Here is a 27,385-nt window from a genome sequence, read left to right as displayed (position 1 = left end):
TTTAGGCCCATGAAGAATGCAAGAGTTGTGGAGTCAAGAAGGCTTCTACCCAGATCTCAGAAGAAGGCCTGGGAGGCCAGGCAGTGGCCCCTGAGAGGGCAGTGTGTGAAGCTGTGAGTGTGAAGCTGAAGGTGCAGGGGAGACCCCAGAAGTTTGGAGAAGCCTGGAGCATGGATCATCTGAGGAAAATTGCAAGGAGGGAGCACAGCTGGCCCAAGAGAGAAGCCACGGGAGCTATAACCACCTGCAGTGCTATAGGGGCAGAGCCACTCAAGCCCTTTGGAGTTTACAACTTACCACAGATTGCTGAGGCTGTTGCATGTGGAACTGTGAGATTTAATGTTTGCTCTGATGTATTCTGGTCTTGCTTTGGTTCCATTCCTTGCTATCCCTGTTTGTAACTTTTGGAAGGAAAATGTCTATCTTGTGCCATTGAATGCTGGAAATGTTTAACTTTTTTTTTTTTTTTTTGTACCAGGGATCGAACTTGGGACCTTGTGCTTGCGAGGCAGGCAGTGGAACTACTGAGCTCAATCCCCGGCCCCTGTTTAACTTTCTTTTCATTTGTATAGGACCTTGCTACTAAGAATTTACCTTCAATTTCAGAGACAACTTTGGAATTGGACTTTTCTGCAATGCTGAAACTGTTATGACTTTGACAACTCTTGGAGATGAACTAAATGCTTTTTTGTGTAAAGGGATATCTTTATTTCTTTAGGGGGCCAGGAGCAAAATGTTATGGCTTGTGTCTAGATGTCCCCCCTAAGCCTCATACTTTTTTAGAGGTGGGCGAATCTAGAGTATGTGATTGACTCATGGTGAGGCTAGGCCAAGGGCACTAGATTAAGTGCATGAGTGCTACCTGCGCAGAGTAGTCCGAGTAAGATAAAAGGGGCAGAAAGATGCTGTTAAGGCCTCTTCTTGCTTTTGCTGTTTCTGCTGCCATGAACTGTTGCCCCGTTGCCACTCTGCCTTGGAGCCAGCGATTATGGACTGAAATCCTTACCAACTGTGAGCCAAATAAACCTTTTCCCCTTTAACTTTGTGTGTTGGGTATTTTGTCTCAGCAACGAGAGAAAAATAGCTAAGGGACCTGCATTCTATAGTGTAGAAATGTGATTGAAACCATGAAATTAGACATTATCACCCAGAAAGTCAGCAAAGATAGAGAACGGAGGCAAACAGAAGAGGCCCTGAGACTGAGCCTTAGGTAGCGGCAGTGAAAAGAGGCCAGAAAGAACAATTTCCTTTCATTGGTATGCCTAGTCACTTCTGGGAGAAAACAAAGCATGTCCTGCTCATGGTAGGCATCAAAAAGTTCCTTCCATTGCATACAAAATTAAACAGAAGACACAAAGCCACTACTCACGGATCTGGTTGGTAGATGCACTGTAGAAGGCATTGACAGTTGTTGGGTTTGTAAACCACCTGTAGGAAGAAAAACAAGTACCACAGCATGATGATCATTATCCAGGTAGGAGGGTGATAAAGACAAACATGATAGGCTAGGCTTACAAGCAGATAACAGTAGAACAGGGATGCTGGGCACAAAAGGAAATGATCACCTTGGTTAGGGCCAATGCTCTGCCCAATAAACAATCTCACCCTAAACATAGTTCAGTGAGAATATATTAACATGCCTGGTTATTCTGGTTATTCATTGTTAGTAACAAGAGAAAAATCAGCACCAGTGCTTCTGAAAAAGCTTTAGTGAGAAATTCTAGAATCTAAAGGGCTCTCCCTGCAAATGAAAACACAGCAATGAGCTGTGTTCAACAGATCCACAGAACAGCTACATTTCTATGCTACATCACTGATCTGTCTGATTTAGTCACTTTTCTCATCACTGGGACACAATATCCTACACCTATAGCTTAAAGAAGAAGAGGGTTGTTCTGGCTCACAGTCTCAATCCATCATCTGTTGGCTCCACAGCAAGGCAGCATGTCACAGTGACACAGGAGAAGAAAAGCTGCTTGTTGTGGCATCCAGGAAGCAGAGAGGCAAGGAATGCCTCTTCTGCCAGGTCCCACCCGCACCTGCAAGCCAGCTGTACTGCCCCCATGATCCAGTCACCTTGCACACAAACCCCACTTCTGAGCACGTGAAGCTTTGGGGGAACATCTAGATATAAACCACAACACTGTTTGTTAAAAAGGTTGAAAATGGTAACCACACAGAGATCCATTTAAAGAGAAGTATCAGCATGCTATGCAGAGAGTCTGCCTGCTCCAGTGAAAAGTTTACTGATTTCAATGGCAAAAGATTTAACAATTGGTCCTGTCTCTATCACTAACTAGTTCAGCTGTGTTGGAAACTGAATTTCCTGGGGTTTGGTTGTATCCACAAAGTTAAAGTACTGAATTAGGAGATCTTGGGAGTCCCTTACAGCTATGAGAAGTCTACACCTTCATCTTAAACACACAGTGGTTTATTTAGATCAGGGCTGGCAATTTTTTGTATGTAAAAGTAATACTGCACATATTTTAGGCTTTTGTGAACAAAGGCAAGACCAAGGAAATTATATAAATAATTAAGAACAAACTTTCCACAACTTTTTACTGACAAAATATAATAAGTACAATTTTTGTAGTATAAGAATATTAGTGAGAAGAATGGAATTCTTTGGAGTAGGATAACATTTTGCTTAATTGTAGTTCAAAGTTATCACTTCTCATCATCAACCAATTTCAAACACTTATCTAGAAATTATTCTTGGTACATGGGATGTATGAAAATAGGAACCAGGTAAGACTTAGCCCACAAGCTGAAGTTTGCCAACCCTCAGTTTAGATCTTTGTGAGTTTCATTCACTGCCCTTTATGATTAAAACCAAGCAATTCATCTTAACTAAAGTACTTGAAAATAAACTTGTATAGGACTTGGGGTGTAGCTCAGTGGTGCAAGGCCTGCTTACCATGCCCAACGTCCTGGGTTCAAACCCTGGCATCACAAAAAGACACTTATAAAAACTTATATAAATACCTTTTACAGAACAATCATTTTACACACTTTTGTCTAAGAAAATAATTACTGTATGTCAGACTAATAAATTAATTTACATCAGGCTAATATGAAAATGACAGAACCCAACTACTGATTCTAGTTAGTCCATTCACACTTCCTTCCAACCTCTAAGGAAGTTCATAAATATGTCACATTATTATTAGCTAACATCCACTAAGCACTTACTCTAGCCTAAGCACTTTATTTATAGTTATTTCCCCATAGCAACTATAGGAATTTTTAGCTTGTTTCACAGATAAGAACAAAGAAACTTAAAAGCATTATGTACTTGCACAAGGTTTGGTCCAAGTGACTCCAAAGCAATTCTTTTAAGCATTATATTATACTAAAGATATTCCAAGAAATCAACAAGAAGAGCACCTCCTCTCTTTTCAAAGCTGAAACCTAAGATGTATTTCCATAGAATTATTTTTCCCTTTAATTTCAATGAAGCTTAAGTATTTAACACAAACTTGTTGGCTAGCCTATTTTCCCAAGAAAATAGGTAGAAAACAATGCAACTTTATTGACCTAAACTTGCTACCTGTAGTAAACAAAATTACAGTCACACCCTAATCTCTAGGATCTTGTGAATATATTACATTACACAGTAAATAGAACTTTTCAGGTATAATAAAGATTAAGAATCTTAAAATAGGGAGTTTATCTTTGATTATCCAGGGAGATTTGATCTAGTCACATGAACCCTTAAAGCAAACAATGTTTTTATTGGTGTTGTGGTGTTGGTGGTTGTTGTTTTGGGCTTTTTGTTTGTTTGTATGTTTGTTTTCACTGCAGTCTGAGAGATGCTACAGAGGAGGAATTCAGAAGAGATACTACAGATGGAAAGTCAGGGCGGTTCCAATGGTGAAAAGACTTTGATATACTTTTGCTGGCTCTAAGATTTAGAAACCCCCAGACAAAGGCCTCTAGGAGCAAAGAGTGGCTCCCAGGTGATAGCCAGTGAAGTAAGGACTTCAAACCTACAACCACAAGGAACTGGATTCTGTCAACATCAATGAAATTAAAGAGGAGTCTTTGTAGAAGCACCTGATAAAGCCTCACCAACCTAACTCCTTGATTTCAGTCATCTGTACCTCAAAGCAGAGAAACTAAGCTAATTACTACAGTAATTTTAGTACTTACTACACTAACAAATTAGAGCAGCAATAGGAAGCTAAACTTGGTAGGTTTTAAAAGAGAATCCATGAACCTCTCAACTTGGTTGCTAAATAACATTGTGTTAAACCAAAATATACACAATAGATAAGGTGTATTCCTAGAGCTTGTCCTTTCTCTTCCCAGCCTTCCCAACTCCCCTCCTTTTAGCAAAGAATAAACTTTCAAAATATTAGAATAAGTGTCATGCAGCAAACTAACTGCTGGTAGACAAAGTGGAAAATACAAAGAAAACAAACAATCAAGCCCTGAAATGCAACACTGAAAGGACTTCTGAAACTTCAGTGAGGAAGACTGAAACATTTCATCTCAGTTACATGATCTTGCCTTTCCTGAATCCCCAGCACTCCTAATGACTTGGAGGTACATTTGGCGCCTTGAATACCCCCCAACCTCATATTACACAGCTTTACCAGTAGATCCTACCAGGAGTTGATACTATTATATCTTTTGTTTGTTCAGTGCCCATGCCAAACCAGCTGTTCAACCGTCTATACATCTCCATATCCAACTTTACTATATATTTAAATTTACTACTCCCTGTAAACCTACCTGTTCTAGTTCTAATAAGTATTTACAAACTTCCTTACACTTTTCTCATTAAGAGATAGTGTCTACATTCCTCTCATCTTGATTATAAGCTAGTCATAGCAACACACTCCTAAAGAAGAAAGTTCAGTGGAAATTACAATGTGTAATGGAAATTACAATGTGTAACTTCCAAGGCTAGGCAATTACAGGCAATACAATCTCCCCTTGATGCATACAAGCACACTCTCCCTTCTTTTCAACTCTCTTTCTCAGGAAACTTGCTCTTGAGAGTTTATCAAAGCCAGAGATATACGCAGAGGTCGTAGGCAGAAGTTCTAGCCACCAGCCAGAGTGAGACATGTGAGAGAGGCAGCCTTCCATATGATTCCAACCCAAGCTACTATCTGACTGCAACTACATGAAGGGTCATGAGCAAGAACAACACAAATGAGCCTAGGGACAGCCAGAATCATAAGAGAAAAAAAATAAGTATTGGTGCTTTGACTCTTTAAATTTGGGGGTGGTTTGTCATGCAGCAATAGATAATAGGAACACCCAAAGGTTGACTGACCACAGACTCCGTGCTACCTAACAGGCTGAATTTTCCCAGAAAATTGTTTCCTTTGCCTAACATAATGGTTTAAGACATTTCTGAGGTGGAATATATTTAAGGGGAGTGTGCAGTCACTCCTTCTCCAAGGTTGCTTACACTCCTTATTGTTTACACTTGTCTAGGCCAGCCATGTGTTAGCTGTCAGGGCCTTGACGGCCCCTCCTGAGTTGATAGAACTTACCTTCCACTAAGATCTTAAGTAGCTTCTGAGCTGAGACTATTGTCCCAGTGGTAGACTCTAAACAAAAGATCACTAAATCTATTAAAATGAATTTATTATTATGTATATGTCTACTTTGCTAAGCTAAAAGTATCATTCCAGTGCTTTAAATTCTTCTTACTATGTGTTAGTCAAGCTTAATTGTTAACTTGGCAGGTCTAAGAGATTCTTGGAAAGGTGGTTGGATGATGGGAGTGCCATACTCTTCTTCAATGGATAAATTTACTGATGTTCATAGCTGAGTATGCTATTAGGAGGTGGGGCCTGGTTGGTGGAAGTGGGTCACTGGGGTCCTGCTTTTGGAGGGTACATCTCTTGCTAGTGCTGATCCCCTGCTCTGCTTGCAAGCTGTCGTAAAATGAGAATCTTTGCTCTACCAAGACCTTTTCCCTTCAAGCCAGCCAAACATGGACTGAAAACATGAATCAAACTAGATTTCTCTCCTTAAAGCTGTGGATCTTGGGCATTTTGTTCCACCAACACAGAAGCCAACTAATACACTGTATCTATGGGGTGTTCCTTCATCTGTGTTTGAAGTACTTAATGGATAGAAAAGAGAGAAGTCTCAAAATTCAAAATCTAAAACTACGTGAGAATAAAATTATACTGGACAATGAGAAAGATAATAGAATGTAATGGCAAAATACAATAATTTGAATGAAAGACATTGGTGCTCTGATTCTTTTGGGCTATATAAAGTAGATATACAACAGGCCACTGTTTTACATTTTACTTATCAATTCTTAAAAGTGACATGTAATATGGAATGGAAAAACCACAGAGTATCTCTTGCTTTCTTAATAAAATCCTGAAGATTATATAACTCACATTCCATGCTATGTTTTTACAAACAAAAATTTTTGGCAGAACCATAATTTGGATAGGCATTTGATATATTTTTACATATCTTTCAACACATACAGAAAGAAAATTTAGACATGTTTGGTCACAGTAGAACGAGAGTGAGTTAATAAGGAAGCTGATTTAAAATCATTTCTATCAAAGAAAAGGATTCTGCAGGAAAGAAATTACTTTTGATTCAAGCCAAGCACTAAGTAAATCCTCTATTTTTCAGCAAACTGATGAAGTGACAATTCTGAGAACCAACTTCTAAATATGTACCTTCAGGGATGACCACCCAATTAATTTCATTCTTGCTGACATTTTCCATTGCCTTAGAAACCTCTTAATGCACATTAGTGAAGCTAAAATGGATTCCATGAGAATGAAAGATAAAGGGTATTTATCTTCTATCCCCACAAAGAAGCAAAATGTTATTTCAGGACTGTGGAAATATAATCACGATGTGCTTTTCAAAGTAAACTAGCATAGAGGAGCTACTCCAGAATCATCCCCAGTTGATTAACTCATAAATTTTCAGACCTAAAAGATGTTAATTAAAGCCAGTGTGCATCAGGAAGCTAAAATATCCTACAATACTTGAAAAGCAATAGCTAAATGTTTCCTTTAAAAAAGAAAGAAATTGAGTGTCTATCACTTTACCATGCAAACAGGACCTTGAATTTCTTTATTTTCCTCAGCCTGTGGAAATAAGAATTAGAAGCCTAACACTGATTTTCACTCTAAGAGAACTTTCCCCAAACATTAAATAGTTTAATATCCTAGTGGAAAACAGAGTCAGCTGGTCACATCCATAGGTTCCATATTAGCAGGTCAGGAAGAAAAACACAAATGTCAACATGCAGACTTTTTTCTTGCCATTGTTCCATACAAGTACATCACAACAAACATTTCCACAGAATTTACATTGTATTAGCTTTTACAAATAATCTAGAGATGATTTAAGTTATTTGGGAAGATGCGCATAAGTAACATGCAAATACTGCGTCATTTAGTATAACAGATCTTAGCGCCCTTTGATTTGGGTATCTGCAGGATGTCCTGGAACCAATCACCCCTCCAGTACTGAGAAATGACTATGTGGTGGTTGATTGATTGTGTCAACTTGAGTAAGAGAAGCTCCACTAAACTGGCTCCGCAATTCCACACCCTAGGGTATGGAAGACCCACCCGAGGGTGGCTCCAGTCTTCGCTCTCACATTGCATGTCACCTCCTCCTGGCTTCCCTCACAGACAATTCAGTCTTTCATCACAGATCTATTGGTCTCCTGATACAGACTTGTATGGGACAGTACAGGCCTTCAACTGGATTCCTTGGATCTCCAATGTACAGAAAGACCCTCTGTACTTTCCACATTGGATTCTATGGGTAGCCATTGTAAGCCAATCTTATAGATTCTTATATATTTGTATATAGTCTATTGTATCTATTTCCCTAGTAAACATTGACTGATACAGACTATCTGTTTTTCATTGACAGAGAGAAAAACTATACAAATCAAACATCTTGCCTACCCCCACAGTCACCTGGCATTTTTCCAAGGCATGAATACAATATGAGCAACAGTCAAAACCATTAGAATCTGACAGTCCATCAGTAGGTTAGGATCATGTTAAAGATAACACAGGAGTATTTCAACTTGTAACTCAGGCCCTGCTACACACCCAAATGAATAATGACATTTTAAAACTGAAGAATTAAACTGGCACCATCTCCAATAAGAAGGAATTCCTGAGATCATTAAAAATTCACAAAAATACTACTGAAAGTCTTGAATTTTCTACAAGTTTTTTTTAATTTGAAGTAATCTAAATAAGTTTATGAATGGGTGGGATGATTTACACAGATCTGTGCCAACAATACTACTATACGTAGACAGTCATAGAGATATTAAAAATCATTTCATGAAGTCATTAGATTTGTGTTATCAGATTTTAGAGCCCTAAATCTAAAATATTTATTGAATAATTTTGATTGAGAATTAAACAGAATAGGCAGACTGAGAAAATGTGATAGAGGGAGGAGAGGACCAAAGGCAGTGACTTTGTAGGTGTGCATTATAAATAAGTTCAAAAGGCAGAGGGCAGAGAAGGCCAGATGGGATCATAAGAGGAAAAGGCAGTCACAGCTTAAGCCAAGGAAGGATGCAGGGGCCTAGGGTTCCTAGAACCCAGGATGAAGTAGGGAGTTGAAAGGGACAGTAACAACAGTCCAAGACAGCATAAAAAGAGCCAACCAAAGATCTGGAAACCAGGATACATCAACCAAAGTTAAAAGGTTAACCACTGAAGGTAGACTTCCTGGTATGATGGCATGAAAAGATAGAGGATTCCTTTCCACAAAAAAATCAAGTATACAATTAGACAAAACAACCAATAGTCATTTCAGGACTCTGAGAAATGATCAAAGGCAAAAAATAAATTAAAAACCATTAAATCTTGATACAGTGCTAGAGCTAGGGAGTAAATAGAGCAAAATTCTTTGGCCTTCTTGCATAGGACTGCTCCTGTCCCTTCCAATTAAGTTGGAAACTTAGTTTTATCAGGATGAGGCCAGCTGGAAAATCAGCAGCTTCACTGCCACATGGGGTAGACCCCATGCCACATGCGGTAGCAGTGAATCTGGAGCTTTCTTAACTGAAAATGGCCAACTTGGTAGAAAACAAAAGAGAAAAACCCAGCAAAAAATTTAAGAGGGGGACAGTAAAAGAGTCATAGAAGATCTAAAGAAGCTCTCCACATATTTCTGGCTGAGTAGAAAACTAGGTACATGTGTAGAGGAGACCCGACAGGGCCCAGTGGAAGGTAAAAAATCTAAGGCAGATGGAAAACTGGCTGTGACAATGAAGGCACTCCCAAGCTACACACAGAGTAACTGGCACAGCGAGACTCCGGTCTTGAGGTGTTTGAGCATAAGCTCACCCTAACCACTGGCGAGACACTAAGCTATGCAGACACAGGGCTAATTACCAAGAAGTGAGGCTAATAAATGAAACTAACAGCTAAAGAACCAAGCACAGACATCCATAACCACTTACTGAAGGAAAAACGCATTTTGCAGTGTAATTCCAGGAAAGTCACTTTTTCAAAAAGCTTCCGAAAAAATAAATGAGAATCCAGAGTTGCTATATTATCTAGGATGTCCTTTTCAACAACAAAAAAATTATGACATACAAAGGAAAAGTATAAAACAACCAATCTATAGTAACTGGCACTAAGTGAGCCTAGATATCGGATGTGGCAAAGATTCAGAAGTGACCATTATGAATTGGTTCAAAGATTTCAACTATATTCAAATCATTAATGGTAAATATGATGACAATGACTCAAGAAATCATCAACACAAAAACCAAAGCTAAATAAAAAACAAAAACAATGGAAATTCTAGAGTTAGAAATTGATCAGTAGAAATGATCCAACCTGAGAAGACAGAAGAAAAGAAAGCACTGAAGAAGTAGGTCATAGGAGCAGACAGTCTGCTCCCAGGAGCCAAAGCACCAGCAGGCAAATGGAAAAGTAATCAAAACCTGAGATAAGGAATGTCTCAATTACCACCCTTTTAGTCACTCATAAAATAAGGATAATAGTACCTCTGCCTCCCAGATTAACATGAAGACAAAATGAATTATACACTGTGAAGCACTTCCTGGAATACTGCATAACTGTCAGTTGCTATCTTCCTCAGCGTCATTACCATCATCACCACCACCATTTTGCTAGGGGAGAAATCATGACTGGCTGACCTTGGGCCTGAAAGTTTGCAAGAAAACTCACCCATCAAAAGGGAAAGTTCTTACAGGCAGATGGGAGCAAAATAAATAAATCTTAACAGCTATTCAAAGAAAAGAACATAGCTATCAGTTCTTTGACGTGTATTAATTACCTCAACAACTACCTTCTAGATGCTTCACAGCGACACAATTTCTTCCACATTTCTAATCATACTTATTTCTAAAGTATTTATTCTTCATTAAGGTCTTCAGAAGTTTCAACCCAAGTGTATACAGATACATATGTATATTTATATTTATAACTAGATCTAGAAATAACTTAATGTTTGCATCCTAATAAGCCTTATTCCAATATGTATGGATGTTAGGGATAGGGAACCCGTAATTAGACTGAAGCTCTGAATCACATATCAGAAATAAGAGTTGACAAAACATGACACAGCTACTCTGACTTGAGAGGAAGTACAAAGGATAATCTAAAGAAATTCCACTTCCCACCAACATATTTGTCTATTTCACTTTCTTTTTGTTTTAATACTCACTCTGTTTTTGGAACAGCTTTTCTTAGCCAGAAGAAATCAGACTGTGCTAAATACTTCCGGGTTTGCAGGACATTGCCAAAGTAATCCAATTCTGAAAATTTGATCTAAATAAAACAAACCACAACATCAATGTCCTAAGTGAAGACAAGAGATGGCTCTAAAAACAGACTTCAGCACAGGAAGCAGCAACCAGCAGATAAACTACCCTTCACAGCATCTCTCAGCCATTACTGGTTAACCCACAATCCACAAAGCCATGAAATTTCATCTCAGTGAACTTCTCAACATAAAAAGCTCAAAAATCAATATGACCATTTCTGGGTCACAGTAAAAAAACAAGAGAAGCTCCAGTCATTTACAATGTATTCCATTTACCTTATAATTTAAAAATCTAACCTTTATAGAACATATTATCTTAGGTTTGAAATTTCTTGGCTCACGAGTTCTTGATCTTCTCTAAAATGTGTACTTTACTTGTCACAAAAGATTCTTCTAATAACATTCAGTTTAGTCAGCTGAAACCTCATTTAGCTTATAGATGATGATTTAGTCAGATGTTAAAATCCAATTTACTGTAATCGGCATTTGTTCATAAAGGAAAAAAAAGTAACTCTGAGACCTATTTTCCATCCTGAGCACAATAGAGTCACCAGAATAATTTAATCATTAGCAGAGTTTATCTATTAATACAAAAAGGCTCTGGTTGCTAAAAATTAATGAAATTACAGGGGCAAATCATAGATTATAGCTTGCAGGGGAATACAGGAAGCAGATAATTCATAACAATATTGTTTATTATGATAGGGAAAGAAACATAATTGATTATTGAGTTACCTTTTTTTCTTTTTTTTGGGGGGGGGAATGGCAAACAATTTCAATCCTATCACATTCCATCAACAGAAGTAGCAATAATTAAGCAAAGTATTGTAATAATATGTGTACCATAGTAGAAGCATCAGTATGTATTGATCTCTAATGTTTTCTTCTAAAATACATTGATATCACCCAATTTAAAAAATAAATGTATAACCATTGCAAACAAGAAAAATACACATTTAAATAAGTGAATAACCAAGAATATTCAAATTCTTATTAGCTATAATTTTTGATAACTTTACACTTTACTTTAAAAGTAAACATTGCAATATATGAAATGCATCTAATCCATGAAACCCACAGACTTTGCATTACAGACATGAATGTATATAATTTGACAGTTATAGACTTGACAGGTCATCTATTTGTTGGCCAGTGTCTGGCTTACATTTATCTCTACCCTGAGATAGAATGGGTACTCATGTCTGTGGAGATATTTTTGTTAATGAATCATCTTTCCAGAAGACCAGGCTAAAATATAAAGGGAAGTGTAAAACTGAAGGCACGTGGAGAAAGGCAAGAATTAATATATTGATTCCTGGCACCTTTGGTGTTCTTCTTGGCCAACAAATTATAAAGATATGACTTTAAATTGTCCTTTCCTCAAACTGCTTGGGCAAGGGAGAGAGCTGATAAATAAATCATACCATATTCACATAATGGAAAACAATAGAGCTTTAAATGAGTGTTCTGTATGCATGAACATGAAATAATCTCAAAAACAAGGTAAATAAGGCAAGTTGTATGTATGAAAGGATTTAAAGTTTTAAGACATGCAGAACAATACTATGTATTAATTATGGATACATACTTACGGAGCAAAGATACAAAGAAATGTATAGGACTGATAGATCTGAATTCAAGACAGTGCTTATATCCAAGGAAGGAGACAGACATGGCAGAAAAAGATTAGATCAAGAAGGGCTACATACCAAGTTGAAAATATAACTATTTAAAATATGTGGATATTCTGGTCATGGTGGTCCTCCTCTATAGCCTCAACTACTTGGGAAACTGAGGCTTAAAGATCACATGAGCCCAACAGTTTGAAACCAACCTGATCAACATGAAGAGACCCCATCTCTAAATTCGTAACAATAAAAATGTGTATGTGCATGTACAAAACTAATTCAATAACATTTGTTTAAAACAGAGGTATAAGAAATATAATTTTACATGCTGTTCCTATGTTACAGAAGTTTCATAATAAAAAAAATCTTACAATCAATTGTATTTTAAGATGAAGGATATCTTTTAGCCTTAGATAAAAACAAAGAAAGCATTTTAGTTTAGAAATCAAACTTAACTAACAATCCTACAGCATTCTTGTGTCATATGGTTAAAAGATGTGTTCATTGGTCAACCCTGAGCATTTTTTCAGCTTTTGTTCCCCAGACACTTTTGCCAGGACATTCAGAATACGACTGGAACTGATAGAAAATTCAGATGTTTTCGGATTCAGCCCACTGTCTGGGAAATTCTTCCAAAGGTATTTCCCTCAAAAACATTTACCATTTATATGCAATATCAGTAGAATCAGTTTTTACTTTTAGAAAGGTTTGCTAAATGTGACATTTTCTTGCTTAATCCGAAAAAAATGAAACAACATTTAGATTGGTCTACAGACATTAAAACCTATCCCAAGATTGCCTAAGAAGAAAAGAGTCCTAAGTCTAAATATCATAAATATTAGGTATTTACTCAAGTGTGTCCTATTTACTTCACTTAAGAGTATAGCCTCAATGTGGATCCATTTAGCTATAAATGTTTCTAGTTTCTCATTCTTTATGGCTGAGCAGTACTCCATTTTATAGAAAAACTACATCTTCTTTATCCAGTCTCCAGTTGATGGGCATTTAGGTTGTTGTTTCAGAGTTTTAGCTATCACGAACTGTGCTAATGTAAACAAGGGTGTGCATATATCGCTGTGGTATGATTATTTTAATTCTTTTGGAAAGATACCCAGCAGAGGAATAGCTGGGTCAAATGGGACCTTTAATCCTAGTTCTTTGAGGTATCTCCATATTGACTTCCACAGTGGTTGTACCAGTTTGCACTCCCACCAACAATGGAGAAGGGTTCCTTTTTCTGCACAGTCCCCCCCAGCATTTGATATCAGTTGATTTCTTGATAGCAGCCATTCTTTCTGGGGTGAGGTGGAATCTCAGTGTTGTTTTCATCTGCATCTCTCAAATGGCCAGTGATGTTTTTTCATATATTTATGTGCTGCTTTTACTTCTTTGTATAAGAAATGTCTGTTCATTTTGGATGCCCATTTTTGAATTGGGTCTTTATATTTGGGGGGCCAGATTTTTTTCAGTTCTTCATATATTCTAGATAATAGTCCTTTGTCTGAGGAGTAGCTGGTAAAGATTTTTTTCCCCACATTGTAGGTTGTCTCTTAGCTCTGTTGGTAATTTCTCTTGCACTGCAAAAACTTTTTCTGGTGTGAAAAACTAAAAGTGTAAATAAGGTTCAAATGGTATAACTGGGAATGTGAAATAGGAAGAAAATGGCTAAAGGGGAAGTGGGAAGGGGAGGGGAAAGGAAATAAGGGCAAAAATGTGAAAAAATGAAAAAAATGGAAACAAAGACTTTGTAAATAGGGAAGGGTGAAGCGGGTGAAGGGAGGACAAGGGTGTGGAAAAAACAAGAAGCAAGATCTGTCATGTAAAGGTACAAGAACCCAATGATAAATGTAACTGTGTCATTTGCTTTGAATGTATCAATAAACTTAATGGAAAAAAATAAATATCATAAATAATAAAGGTATGCTACATCCATAAAAACAATCACAAGAGGGTAAAACTCAAAGGTAGTAAATTACAGTTTGCCATAGCTTTTACATTTTAAAGAACAATTCTAATATTGTGTGAATTATTAAGATAAGAAAACTATTATGTCTTCAGCTGGTTTCATTCATTTATTCTATATATTTAAAGGAAATCACAAGTGATGGGGGACACATATTAATTTTTCCTCTGAGACAGGTTAAGTATTAGGAGGCAGGGAAGGGCCAATTATTATTGCTTTTCTGAGATGATAAGACTGATAGACAAGAACTAGCGATAAAGATGTTATGAAATTGGGCAGAGCCTCACAGTGTCAATGGTTTGGCTCCTACCTCAATGTGATTTACACTGGCCCAGTAAGAAACAGATGCAACAGAAAGAGTACAAGGAAGAAGGAGGAGAAGGCAAGAACTGAGGACTGGAGTAGAAGCAATGAGTATATAAACTGCGATATGGCTTACTTGATGAAATACTATATAGTCAGTAAAAGAATAGTAACAAAGTCTATGGAAGACAGTGACAAAACAGTATATTAACTGTAACAATAAGTATGAAATTATATACAAACATCTATTACAGCTATATAAAAATAGAGAAAAACAACACATTTTTAGGGAAGAATATATTATGATGATGATGTTCTGGCCCCAATATTATGGGTGCTTTTCTCTATTTTCCAATTTTCCTGCCATTTGATAATACTTTGATGATTTCAAAGATTTCAAAAGGCCTTTATACGATGAAAAAACTTGAAGCCGAGCAACCATTTGGAGAGTTTTGCTTGTTGGGGAGAAAGACAATAACAAAAATGAATGTGCATGAATATTTTAAGAGATCTCAAAAAGTATTAAACTCTTCAAGGGACAATAATAAGCTTAAAAGCCTTTGGTCCTTTCAGTTACTGGAAAAAACTAGATCCAGTGGATAATGACTTCAATCAATTCCATCTCTTGACTTTTCAATTGAGTGACCTTTGGGGAAGTAATTGCAGCTATCATGTCATTTCATAGGAACAGCTGTCCAGATTATAAAATTCATTGGAAACTGAATTTCTCTTTTTGGAAATCCTAGCCTGGATGCCAAGCACCAGATTCCACAGAATAAGTGGAAGAAGAAAGTTATCAGTGCCCCCACAAAGGTGAGCTACATATAGTAAAGGCACAAGGAAACATGTTCACCCTCCTTCTCTGTAAGGATGTGTTAAGACCCTACTTGTGTCAATGGAAGTACAGACTCTAACTCACTTGTCATGTAATTCAAATCCATTTAAAGATACTCTGAGATATATCCAAACAGCTATAAAAATATTTTATATTAGGCACCCAAAGAATTTTCTGAATGCTTAATGGAATCCAGGTTATGTATCTATTTTTCTTCATTTAAACAACAAAGCAATACGCAATATTGTGTGTTTAGACATTTTTGTTCCTATGTAACGTGTGTATACATGCGTATGAACACATACACACACACGCACAGAGTCCAAAAAAAATATATAAATATCTATGCATGCGTCAGGATAAGAAAAATAGTATGATGCTTTTTCAACAGATGGTGTGACCCTCATGGCCGGGGGACCCTGGAGGATGTCATATATCAAAGAAAACTCACTACACTATGGCCCTTAGAGAAGGGATTCAAAATGTATGTGCAGCAATCTCAATGACCAAGGTTACCCAAGCAGCAGTTCACTGTACTAATAAATGTCTGGAAGCTCATGACCACTACTTCGAGCACCTCTTGTAATTGTAGAGACCAAAGGTAACTTGTGTTAATCTCATGACGTCTCAATAAGTGTAGTATTAAAATATTTATACAAGTTTTTCTTTTCATGAAGTATGTGTACATTTTTTTGGTGGACTCTGTATATACCGGGGTGAATCCACATATATGGGATACCATGGAAGATGGACTTTATGAAGAAGCAGCTTTATGAAGGTGACTGAGACCACCATCCTGCAATGACCCCACTCCATGCTGGGGATGGGAGTGGCCTCTGTACTCCAGCCAGCGGAACACTCTGGATGAAGGCTGGCATTGGGGAGTTAAGGCCAGGCTGAAAGGTTGGTGGGTACCAGGACACCCTATTTCTAGTGTGTACTCTTAGCTCTTCAGTACTGTAGTGACCAGGGGTCTCCAGCGAGGTGAGGTCAATAACTTTGGGGTTTTTTTAATCAAAGGGTACAGAATTATTTAATCATTTTAACAACTTCTTTTTCTAGAGCATTCCATACTGTTAGATGCACTTTCCATCATTTAGATACACATCACTCACACGTACACACACAATTCCACTGGCTGACCAATGTTTACCCGAGAATAAAAATATGTGTTCATATCTATCCATCCATCCATCCATCCATCCATGAATTTACGTGTGTGTGTGTGTGTGTGTGTGTGTGTGTGTGTGCATCACTCACCAGAAATACTAATCTCTAAAAACCTTACTTATTTCCAACCATAAGTAAATGGGGGTCAGCTATGATTCTGACTTTAATCCCTACTGCAATCACAAGAATGCATGAAGTGCCTAACTATGCAGTTATTTACCTACAATCATTGAGCTACATGCCCACCTTTTCACTCTGTTCAGTAACGCTGGGGGTTGGCTGTCTGAAAGGTCTATTTTCTGGGTTCCTTTATCAATTGGTATCCCACCTACTGAAGGCACTGGGAGAAATCAGGTAATGTCAGAAGACTATATGTTGTGTTGCTCCTCTCTCCCTCCCTCTCTCTCCAATCCCTACCTCCTACTGGAAGAATCTTCAGTTCTTCCTCCTCTCTTGTCCTAAGTGACAAAATTATTAAGTTGTCCTCTCCATGCACTTAGGCCAGGCAGGGGTGGCAGCTTCTTCCTGAACTTATTCTTCGCTGGTTTACTTCACCTTCTTTTTTGCCTTCCAACCTATTTCCTGTACTAAATCTTCTGTTTGGATTATCTAGTGTGCTTTCTGCTCTCCTGGCTGATACAGGGATCTTTTCAAAATTGGTATAAGCTCATACTTGCATCTATATCCATTACAGATCAATGAAGTAGAATAATGCTTTATAAGGATAATTAGAAAACGGACTGGTACCTTCCACTTTAGGCTAAGAGGTTTTACTGGATGCTGATGTGGGTTCAAATAAAAGGAACTTCCTTTCTTCTTGTTCTCTTGTGTGTATAGGAGGGGTACTAAGGATACAATTTAGGGCCTTCACAATAAGCTACATCCTCAATACTTTTTTTTTTTTGAGACAGTCTTTCCAAGTCACTAAGTTGACCAGGCTGGGCACAAACTTTTGATTCTACTGCCTCAGACTCTCAGAGTGCTGGGATTATTGGTGTGTGCCTCTTCCTGCCTTTCTTGCTATTTTCAAAGACTATAAGAGGATTATTGTTCAGAAATGCTTTGTGGAGTATCTCAATTTACCTTGTCATCCTTAGAAGGGGAAAAATTCTGATTCTGTTTCACATACGCCTCTCAATTCTTTTTCATTTGCTCTCATCTCCATATGAGCCCAACCTGAGTTTACAACCTTTCTCTTCGACTTTAGTTTGATCCATCACTGAATCTCCCCCCTTTTGTATTTGTGCCTGACGAGTCATATTACACCCGTGTCAAATGTAGCAAGCTGCCTTCAATAGCCTCTCATGCTCAGAACTTGTATTAGCAGAACTTTCTCACTGGCCCTGTCATAGTCCTTATCTATGTGCTCCTCCACAGTCCCGTTTTGTCCCAGCAATACTTTATAGTCTTCTTGCTATTAACCTTGGTGACACTATTACAATCTGTTCCATCATCCTTTCCCCTATTTTCAAGTTAGGTATTATTCATTTTTCTCTATCAGTTTCTGAATACAAATGTCTTTTTACTTTATATATTTGAATTTTGCTCACCGCTGGTCCTATAAACTGTTAGAAACTCTTGAATGTGATTGTGTCTGCTCTGGCAATGAGTCAGACAAAAGTCATTGCTTTGCAAAAGTGCTTAAAAATCTTCATGTCTAATGGCATCAGTTCAGGCCCTGGAGAAATGAAGAAGCATAGCCAACAATGCATCCTGTTTGGCATCTGGTTTCCTTTCATAAAAGATACTATAGTCAGTGAGTTCTTAAATCTAGGGCTTTCAACTCAGACAGCCAGAGACTGCCAGCAAAAGTTGATCAACTTGATATGAGTGAGCCCTGAATGCTACCTAAATTGATTAAAGTTTGGGACTATTCCATCTGTTGGGTCTTTTTAATCAATTTGAAGATCCTGGAAACTGTATGTGTTAATTCATGATGACTTTTCCAAACCAAAATAATCCACTACGATAGTATAAATTGAGAATGTCATAGCTAATATTTATATTTTCACTTGTATGCCACTGTCAGCTCTAAACACATTAAGTATGCTGTTTGATCCTCATAATACTCTTATCTATATGGGAGGGATTATTATCATCTCCATCTTCAGATGAGGAAACTGAGGTACAGAGAAGATACATAACCTATCCCAGATCCTACAGTTTCTAAGTGGCAGACTGGATATTTCACTTCTGGTATTTTGACTCTCGAGTTTACTTTCATAACCATTACTCCAAGCTCCTTCTCAAACTCCGTCTTCTCCATCTGGACTTGATATATTACCAATCACATGGGATTATGTAGATTCTCCTTCTAAGGTCATTTGTGCCCTGGTAATGTTCTTCTTAATGGCAATGGTTTTCAAGGACTACCACTTATAAGGAGCCCACAGACAGTGCACTAGGAACTTTTACAGTCATATAATCTCATCTTACCATCCCAACAATATTAAGAACTGGATATTATCTCCTGTATACAGTTAACCAAAGGGAAGCTGACTGAAGAAACCTGCACAGGATCAAACAACTAGGAAGTAAAAGAGGCAGAACTCAAACCCAAGCCTATGACACCAGAGCCTATGCTCTTAACCACTTGACAATATGGTCTCCCTTCTGTTGTTCTCCTTCCTATCAGTTCTAGAAAGGCAGCTCCCACCGCATCTCCAATGTACTCCTTTGTTCTTCCAGCACAGTTGCCTTATGAAGGCCCTTGAGAAACCTTTCTTAAATCTAGTCAGCTCTGGAAGAGCTGAGATTTTAGTCCTTACTCTGATACTCTATGTGCCATTGAGGAGATCACTAAGCTTCTTTGAGTCTCCGTACCCTTCTCTGCAAAGTGGGCATAAACACACCTACTTCTTGAGATTGCTGCAGGAATTAGAAGATAATAAATAGTACTACATCAACTATTTCAGCTACTTTTAGTTATCATAATAATCATGGGCATTTCAGCATCATCAAACAGAATATAAGATTGGTTGTCTGAGTTTTCAGATACCAGGAAGCATTAATTATCTTCTTCCAGAACAACTAAATAAGTACTTTGGAAGGATGTACTTTAGAGCTCAAAAGAGCAAGTTTTTTTCTTATTTATCTGTTTGTTTTGTTTTGATACTTGGGACATTGCACTTGTGAGGAAGGTGGTAACCACTGAGCTAAATCCCTGGCCCTAGAGCAAGTTTTAAATGAGAGCTTTCTCTCACTTTCAGATGGTCTTGTATAATTCTGATGTTCTTCCACAAAGCTAGGACTGACTGCTTACAGATAGGCCACTTGTTGAATGACAATTTTAAGAAACAGCTATACCTCAGAACCAAAGATATTTAAAGAATTTCAGAAGCCTACATTTTCAAGAAACTTCAGCAAATAGTAAAAGATAGGTTTTTTGTGAGGAAGAAAAATTCTATATCTGAACTATTTATACGAAAAAATAACAGTGGTTATGAGTCCAAAAGCCTATAATGAATATATCTACTCTAAAATATGCATCTCAAAATATTGGAATAAAAAAGAATTATTACTGTTTCTCATCAGTTACTTACTGAAAATATACAGTCTAACTCATAATAAATTGTTGAATCATATGTATATGCACTTAATTTGCCAAAACAACCATAAAGTTTAATGAGGTCAACTCCCAGGAGGCAGATTTATTACTATTCACTTAATATGAATGAAGGTAATAAAAATATTTAACAACAAACATGATGCATGCACCATTAGAACATGCCCATTAATTGTAAAATACTCAATTTGCTTAATTCTTTCCTTTTGATCAAATGAGGCCAAATCAAGTCCATTTGCTTTACAGTGCCCACCCAACTATGCGTTCTTTCTGACACTTCCTTTATTTGGAAACTGCTTTAAATCTTGTGATATGCCTGGCACATTCAAGCTTAGATCTAGCCAAGAAATAAATCAAAAGTTGGTACTTTCTGGCACCACCAGGTTTAATTGCTTGGACTTGGGTTAGTTAAAGGGCACAAGGCCAGTAAAACTTGCCAGGAAAAAAAAAAATACAGTAAATTTAGCACTTACTGCCTTGAGGTCTTCATTAACATGAGTATCATTCATTATAAAATCAGGATAGCCAACTTTTGCCAAAACAGTTCTTGCCTATAAAAAAGAAAAAGAAAAATGATGTCAGAGTTTCAGCACTTAAATCATTAATAATCATAGGATGTAGGAATACAATCTTCATCTGAAAACTCCATTTACTGAATATCTAGTATATGCAATCCCTTGTGAAGGACAAAAACAAACAGCAACAATAACAAAAGTTAGCCCCTGTCCTCAATATATTAAAAATGTAATGAATATAGAAGATACCTGCTACAAAACAAACAAACAAACAAACAAAAAACTTAGTATTGTTATCAACGTCCAGAGCAGAGACCATTTCCTTAAGGGGAAAAGGCAAGTCTTAGAGAATAGTTAGGACTGCAAACTGCAGAGCTGAGGAGAACAATCCTTCAGAAAAGAAAATAACAAACAGAAAGGAAAAAATATTTGTGAACTATATATCTGATAAAGAGTTTGTTTCCAAAGTACATAAGACACTTAAACAACTCAGTAGTGAAAAAAATATAGTTTAACTAGATTCAAAAATAAGCAAAGGACCTGAAAAGATATTTCGCAAGATACGGAATATATGTCCAACAGGCATATGAAAAAAGTTGTAACATTATTAATCATGAAGAAAATGCAAGAGAAAAACTACAATGAGATATCACCTCACTCCAGTAAAAATGACGATTATCAAAAACAGCTTGCAAGTGTTTGTGAGGATGTAAAGAAAATAGAATACTTGCACACTGGTAGTGGGAATGTAAATCAATGCAGTCGCTGTAGAAACAGTATAAAGGCTGCTCAAAAAATTAAAAATAGAACTACTATTAGATCCAGCAATTCCATTTCTGCAAAGGAAATGAAACCAGTATATGGAAGGAACATCTGCACTCCTGTGTTCATTGTAGCACTGTTAACACTCAACACATGGAATCAATTTATAAATGTCTAAGTTGTCCATCAACTGACAAATGTATAAAAAAGTAATATATGCAATAGAATAGTATTTGGCCATAAAAAGAAAGTAATTCTGTCATTTGAGACAACATGGATAGAAGTACAGACCATTATTTTAAGTGACACAGCCAGGAACAGAAAGACATACTGCATGATTTCACTAATATGTGAGATTTTTAAAAGTCCAACTCATAGAAGCAGAAAGTAGAATGATGGTTACCAAAGGCTGAGTGTTAGACTTGGGGTGATATAAGTCAAAGAATACAAAATTTCAGTGATACAAGAGTCCAGAAGATCCATTATATGAGTCCAGAAGATCTACTATATAATATGGTGATTACAGTTAATAGCAATGTATTGTATACTTGGAGTTGCTAAGAGAGATTGTCAATGTTCTTACCACAAAAAAATGATAAATACGTGAGGTAATGCACACATTACTTTGTTTTAGTCCTCCTACAATGTACACATATATCCAAACATCTTAGTGTATACCATAAATATATAAAACATTTATCTGATGATTTAAATGAATAAATACGAAAAAGACAAGAACAGAGGAAACAAATGGATCACAGGGACGACCAAAGTTCCTGAATGCCGTGCTAATGAGTCCACATTTTATTTTATAGCTAAGACAGGGCTAAATACTTTCAGCAAGAGAGTAAAAAACATGAGTCATGCTTCAGCAAGATCACCCATGCAACACTGAACAATAGCCAGGATGCCAGAAAGATTGAAGGCAGGGGGTCCAGAATAATTTAAGATATGTCATAATATCATAACCATCATTTCAATAGACAATGAAACATATTGTTCTCTGTATTTTGCAGTACACAGGGAATGTATAAAGGGGGAAAAAATCACCTTGGGCATATGTAAGGAGGCTTTGCAGTAGAGACTGGCAAACTACAGCCCCTAAGCAAAATCCAACCCTCTTCCCCTACCTATTTTTATAGATAAAGTTTTACAGGAACATAGACACACTCATATGTCTATTATCTAGAGATGCTTTTTTGCTACAACTGCAGAATTAAGTAGTAGGGACAAAAATTCTGGGGCCCACAATGCCTCAAATACTCTCTCTAGACCTTTTTGAAGTGTGTCTTAGAAAGTGTGATCAAGAACTCAGTGAATGCTGCTGCTGAGTGCCATCCAACAGAAAGGAAGGCTTGCAGGCACATTACCTATACATCGTCCTTCACTTTATTCACTGCATCTGGCACTGTGTGACTTCTGGCTCTTTCCCAAAGTCAAAATGATCATGAAGGGTAATTATTTTAATTGATTCAGTACACCAAGGCAGCCATGACAGTGCAACTAAAGACATTTATGAAAGAGGACTTCCAGAACTGCTTCAAAAAGTGGAAAGAATGATAGAATAAGTGTGTTCGAAGCAAGGGGGAGTATTTTGAGGGAGATTATTTTCAATGCATGTTTTAGTATAACAAATTTTTTACATTTTATACATTTACAATATTTTTCAATCACATCTCATATAATTTATACTTACAAACTTCCTTGCAAGATTAGACCAGTTCTGAAATATCGCCTGAATTCATATCCGCCCACACATCTCTTACCCCTCACTTTCTTATTTCTCCCATATCTTGATGGCTTTTCTTGGGAGTATTTCATTACTAAATCACTTGCACATAATTCTCATCTCCAGATTTTCCTCCAGATAACCCAGCATATGAAACAGGCAACCTCAAATTTATTTTCTTTCAGCAAAGCAACAATGCAAAATCAGCAACCTTTGTACACTGCTCTTGATAACAAGTTTTTTTCTTTTAGTCCTTGTCAATTTTCCTCACTCAGAAATAAATAGAATAAGGTGGCACATTTTCCTTATCTTCCTTGAGATAATTCAAATATTAAATACCAGCAGAAACCTGCAACTCAAGACTCAAAGAGGATTTTACAAGTGCCGTAGGAAAAAATCATAATGGGTTTTGCTGTTCCAGAGACTCAAATATAGCACAGATCAAATTCTGCCTTAAAACCCTGTGTGTTGTACACACTGAAAGCTTGATGTGACCCAAATAGCAGATGACTAGAGGTTAAAATTTTCCACAATACAAAACAGTATGTCATATATCTACATGTTACCTTGTTCTGAAACTGTTATTTTCTTCATTGTATTTCATTTCACACTGTATTTTAGTAGCTCACCAAAAGTCATATGTATAAGTAAGACAAATAAAGAGCTCCAGATAGTTCTCTCTACTCCATCCCCCAAAATAAGAAATAAACAAGCTGAGTCATCCACAATTGTTTCCTGAACACTGGCCTTTCCAGAGCATGCTGGTGAATTATGTATTGTTTTACAAACCTCAAGCTCTGGGACCTCCACTGCCCTATGGAGTCTCACAGAATATATTACCCTCTGCACTCTACATGCAGATTATCGAATCCTTTGTTATTTATTTAGCATCACCATGAGCGGAACAGAATCAGAACAGATATGCAAAGAATCCTTATTTGCCTCCCAAGAATACATAGTTAAAATAAGATAATCATAGTAATAGCAACATTGCTAACATTTGAAGAGTGCTCTTCTTCCCAATCATATACTTACGCCTCTATTCAGAATGGAATGCTCCTTCTGCCAGAGTTTTCTGTCAATTCCATACCATCCCAGCTGCCCTATTCTACATTTTCTCTTAGAAGCTTCAGAATCATACCTGTCAAACAGCATGGGCCAGGGCTCAAGATTAGACTACCAGGGAGAAGCTAGCCTAGGCCATTGGAAAGGTAGAAGAGAACAAAGCATTATTTACTCATGGCTGGCAGCCACTGACAGCATGTGGGTATCCAGAGAAGAGAAGATGCTTTGCCAGCAACTTTCAGGCATTTTTCTGGGATGATCCCTTCAGGGTGTAGGCAGCAAACCTCATGGGCAGCCTCTGGCCTTTATTCCCCAACCCTCCAAATCACTATGTTAAACATTTTCCTGCTTATTACACATAAAAGGACATCTGTTTTCACACAAGAATCCTAATGCAGGACCAGCACCAAGTGGAAGGTGGAAGGTGGAGGTCTGGCTCCAAGATCCATTCTCCTTCCAGCCTGCCTGGGCCCAATTGGTGATGATGGGTAGCCACACCCTCATTCCACCTGCATTGACCAGCACCCAGCTGAAGGTGGAAGGTGGAGGTCCGGGACAGCCACTCTGAGATCCGTTCTCCCTCCAGCCTGCCTGGACCCAATCAGTGATGACTACCTTGCCATGCAGTCGCCCCTCCAACACCCTCATCCTCCCCACCCTCCACACCCACTCTCAGGCCTCCTGATTGTGCCAGTCCTTGGATCCACTCTGCAGAGGCACAGGCACATGTAGTCATAAAGGGCATTTTTCTGAGCTCCAGACTTTGAACATCTTCAAGGAAAGGGCAGAGGGAACCTGTAGTAGAACTTTGCAGAGTTCAAACCTGCAGGAGGTCAGTGAACTCAATTTGGGCCTTGCAGCCTGAAATCAGTCTGAATCTCAGGGGTCTGCCATCAGCTAGCTGAGATCAAAGGACTTAGTTCTGCACATGGCTAAGCACATTGTCTATTGTGACAGCAGAGATATAATCTGAAAGAGGCCCTTTGAATTCTTTATCTTCTTTCTTTTCCTCATTCCACTCTGCAAATTCTTTCTTTTTTCTGTCCTCTTTTTCCAACTCAGTATCTTGCTCCCCCATATTATATTCCTCATCTCTCTTTCTGTTCCTGTTCTTGCCCTGACTTGGATTTCTTCTTTTATCGTTTTTTCTTTTTTCTTTGTTATTTTCTTCTCTCATTTTACTGCACTCAAGGGTCAAGAGTTTCAAAGGAAGTGAGCCCCTATTACTGTTAAGTTGTTATATTCTTGTCCTTCTTCTTGCACTCTGTCTTTTCCTTCTGACTTTAACAGTTTCCTAAAGATTGTATAGTCACCCTATGTCCTCTGGCTTCGCTTGAAACCTTCTCCAATTCTTTTACTTATCTACTCCTCTCATCCTAACTCGGTCTAAGCCACCATCCTAAATGGTAAAGATGTTATATTGAAGAGTTTATTCATTACAAACATATTTTGGACTGCTTCTTGATTATAATTTAATTCACATGGTATAAAGGTGGTAGATTAATGACTACCACAAGTGGCCAATATGTAAGTTGTGCTTGATCCTATTGTGTTGCTGATAGTATCAACTGGGCTAAAGGATTGTGATTGATTTAATGAGTTGTCGTCTATGATATTATGAAAATGAGAATGTCTGTGAGTCATTAGAGACTCAAAAGCTAAAGCGCAACTATATCAGGGAGATTTAAGTAATAACCCAGGAATTAAACAAAGGACAACCCAACAAGAAAAATAAAAATGAGAAAACACTTAAACAAGACACAAAGACAGACTTCCATTTCACCAATGGCAAGCAGTAAGGCAAATGAGGATGAAAAGTCTGATAGTGAACCACCAGGACAAACTGAACTCATAACACAGGAAGTAAAACAATAGATCAATCAGGCTCTAGAAAAATTCAAAACAGAAATAATTTCCCAGATAACCACAGAGATGGTGAGCAAACTGAAAGTCACGATTAGAGACTCTAGAACAGAAACTGACAAAAAAAACAGATGCGCTCAGGACCATGAGAGAAGTCATGAAGGCCCAGCATAAAAAATAAATGGAAACAATGAATGCCCAACAGAGGAAAGAAATGGAATCCATGAAACAGATTCAAATGTATATCCAGGAGATTAAAAACCCTATTGAAAGATTTGCAGCAGGATAAAAGAATGCGAAGATAGAATCTCAGATATACAAGATAGGATAGCAGTCAGTGACTGTAAAAAGAGAGGTCTCTTAAAATCAGTAAGGAATCAGGAGAAATCGATCCAACAACTCCTAGATGATGCAAAGAATAACAACATAAGACTGACAGGAATCCATGAAGTAGCAGGAGAAAATACAAATGACTTAAAAAAGCTGTTCACAGAATTAATGACAGAAAACTTCCCAAAAAGAGGGGAAGAATTAGACATGCAGATAAGTGAGGCATATAGGACTCCAACTAGTCATGATAAAAAAAATCTACACCTAGACATAAAATAATCCGAAACACAACAGAAGAACAAAATATTACAAGTAGTAATAAAAAAGAAACAAATCACATGCAAAGGAAAGCGCATCAGAATCACAGCAGACTTTTCTTTTTTTTTTCCAGCTTTAATTGAGTTTATTGGTACATTTTAGGGATACAGCACAGTTACATTCATTGTTGGGATCTTGTACCTCTACATGACAAGTCTTGATTCTCCTTTTTTCCCCTTACCTCTGCCCTCCCTTCACTCCCTCCTCCCCTCCCCATCTACAAACACTTTATTTTCATCTTTTCATTCTCTCACATTTTTTTCTTTTCCCTTTTTACTCTTCCCCTACTCATCCCACCTTTCCTACACCTTTAGCTACTTTCTTCCCATTTCTAAATGTCAGTAATCTTATTAGACTCTTATGCATTGTTGCAGATTATTTACACCAGGGAAACTATTCAGTATTTACACATGTGTGACTTATTTATTTCACTTAGGAGTATATCTTCAATACGTATCCATTTTCCTATGAATGAATCTATTTTCTCGTTCTTTATGGCTGAGTAATATTCCATTTTATAGAAAAACCACAACTTCTTTATCCAGTTTCCAATGGAT

At 37.4% G+C, this 27,385-nt stretch overlaps 1 protein-coding gene across 1 annotated transcript in view; it reads right to left on the bottom strand.

Annotated features, from left to right (window-relative positions):
* Nucleotides 1-27,385, bottom strand: part of Phex (phosphate regulating endopeptidase homolog X-linked) — a 200,041-nt gene that overhangs the window by 46,089 nt on the left and 126,567 nt on the right. The window contains exons 13-15 of the mRNA XM_010607134.3: nucleotides 20,720-20,797; nucleotides 10,684-10,787; nucleotides 1,370-1,428 (exon numbers count right to left, since the gene is read on the bottom strand). Coding sequence (XP_010605436.1) covers nucleotides 1,370-1,428; nucleotides 10,684-10,787; nucleotides 20,720-20,797 — 241 coding nt within the window. The remainder of the gene's footprint in view (nucleotides 1-1,369; nucleotides 1,429-10,683; nucleotides 10,788-20,719; nucleotides 20,798-27,385) is intronic.

Source organism: Fukomys damarensis, unplaced genomic scaffold, assembly GCF_012274545.1.
Source record: "Fukomys damarensis isolate Sample0158 unplaced genomic scaffold, DMR_v1.0_HiC HiC_scaffold_39, whole genome shotgun sequence".
Lineage (NCBI taxonomy): Eukaryota > Metazoa > Chordata > Mammalia > Rodentia > Bathyergidae > Fukomys > Fukomys damarensis.
Note: the sequence above shows the minus strand (reverse complement) of the source record. Positions and strands in the feature narration are given on the sequence as shown.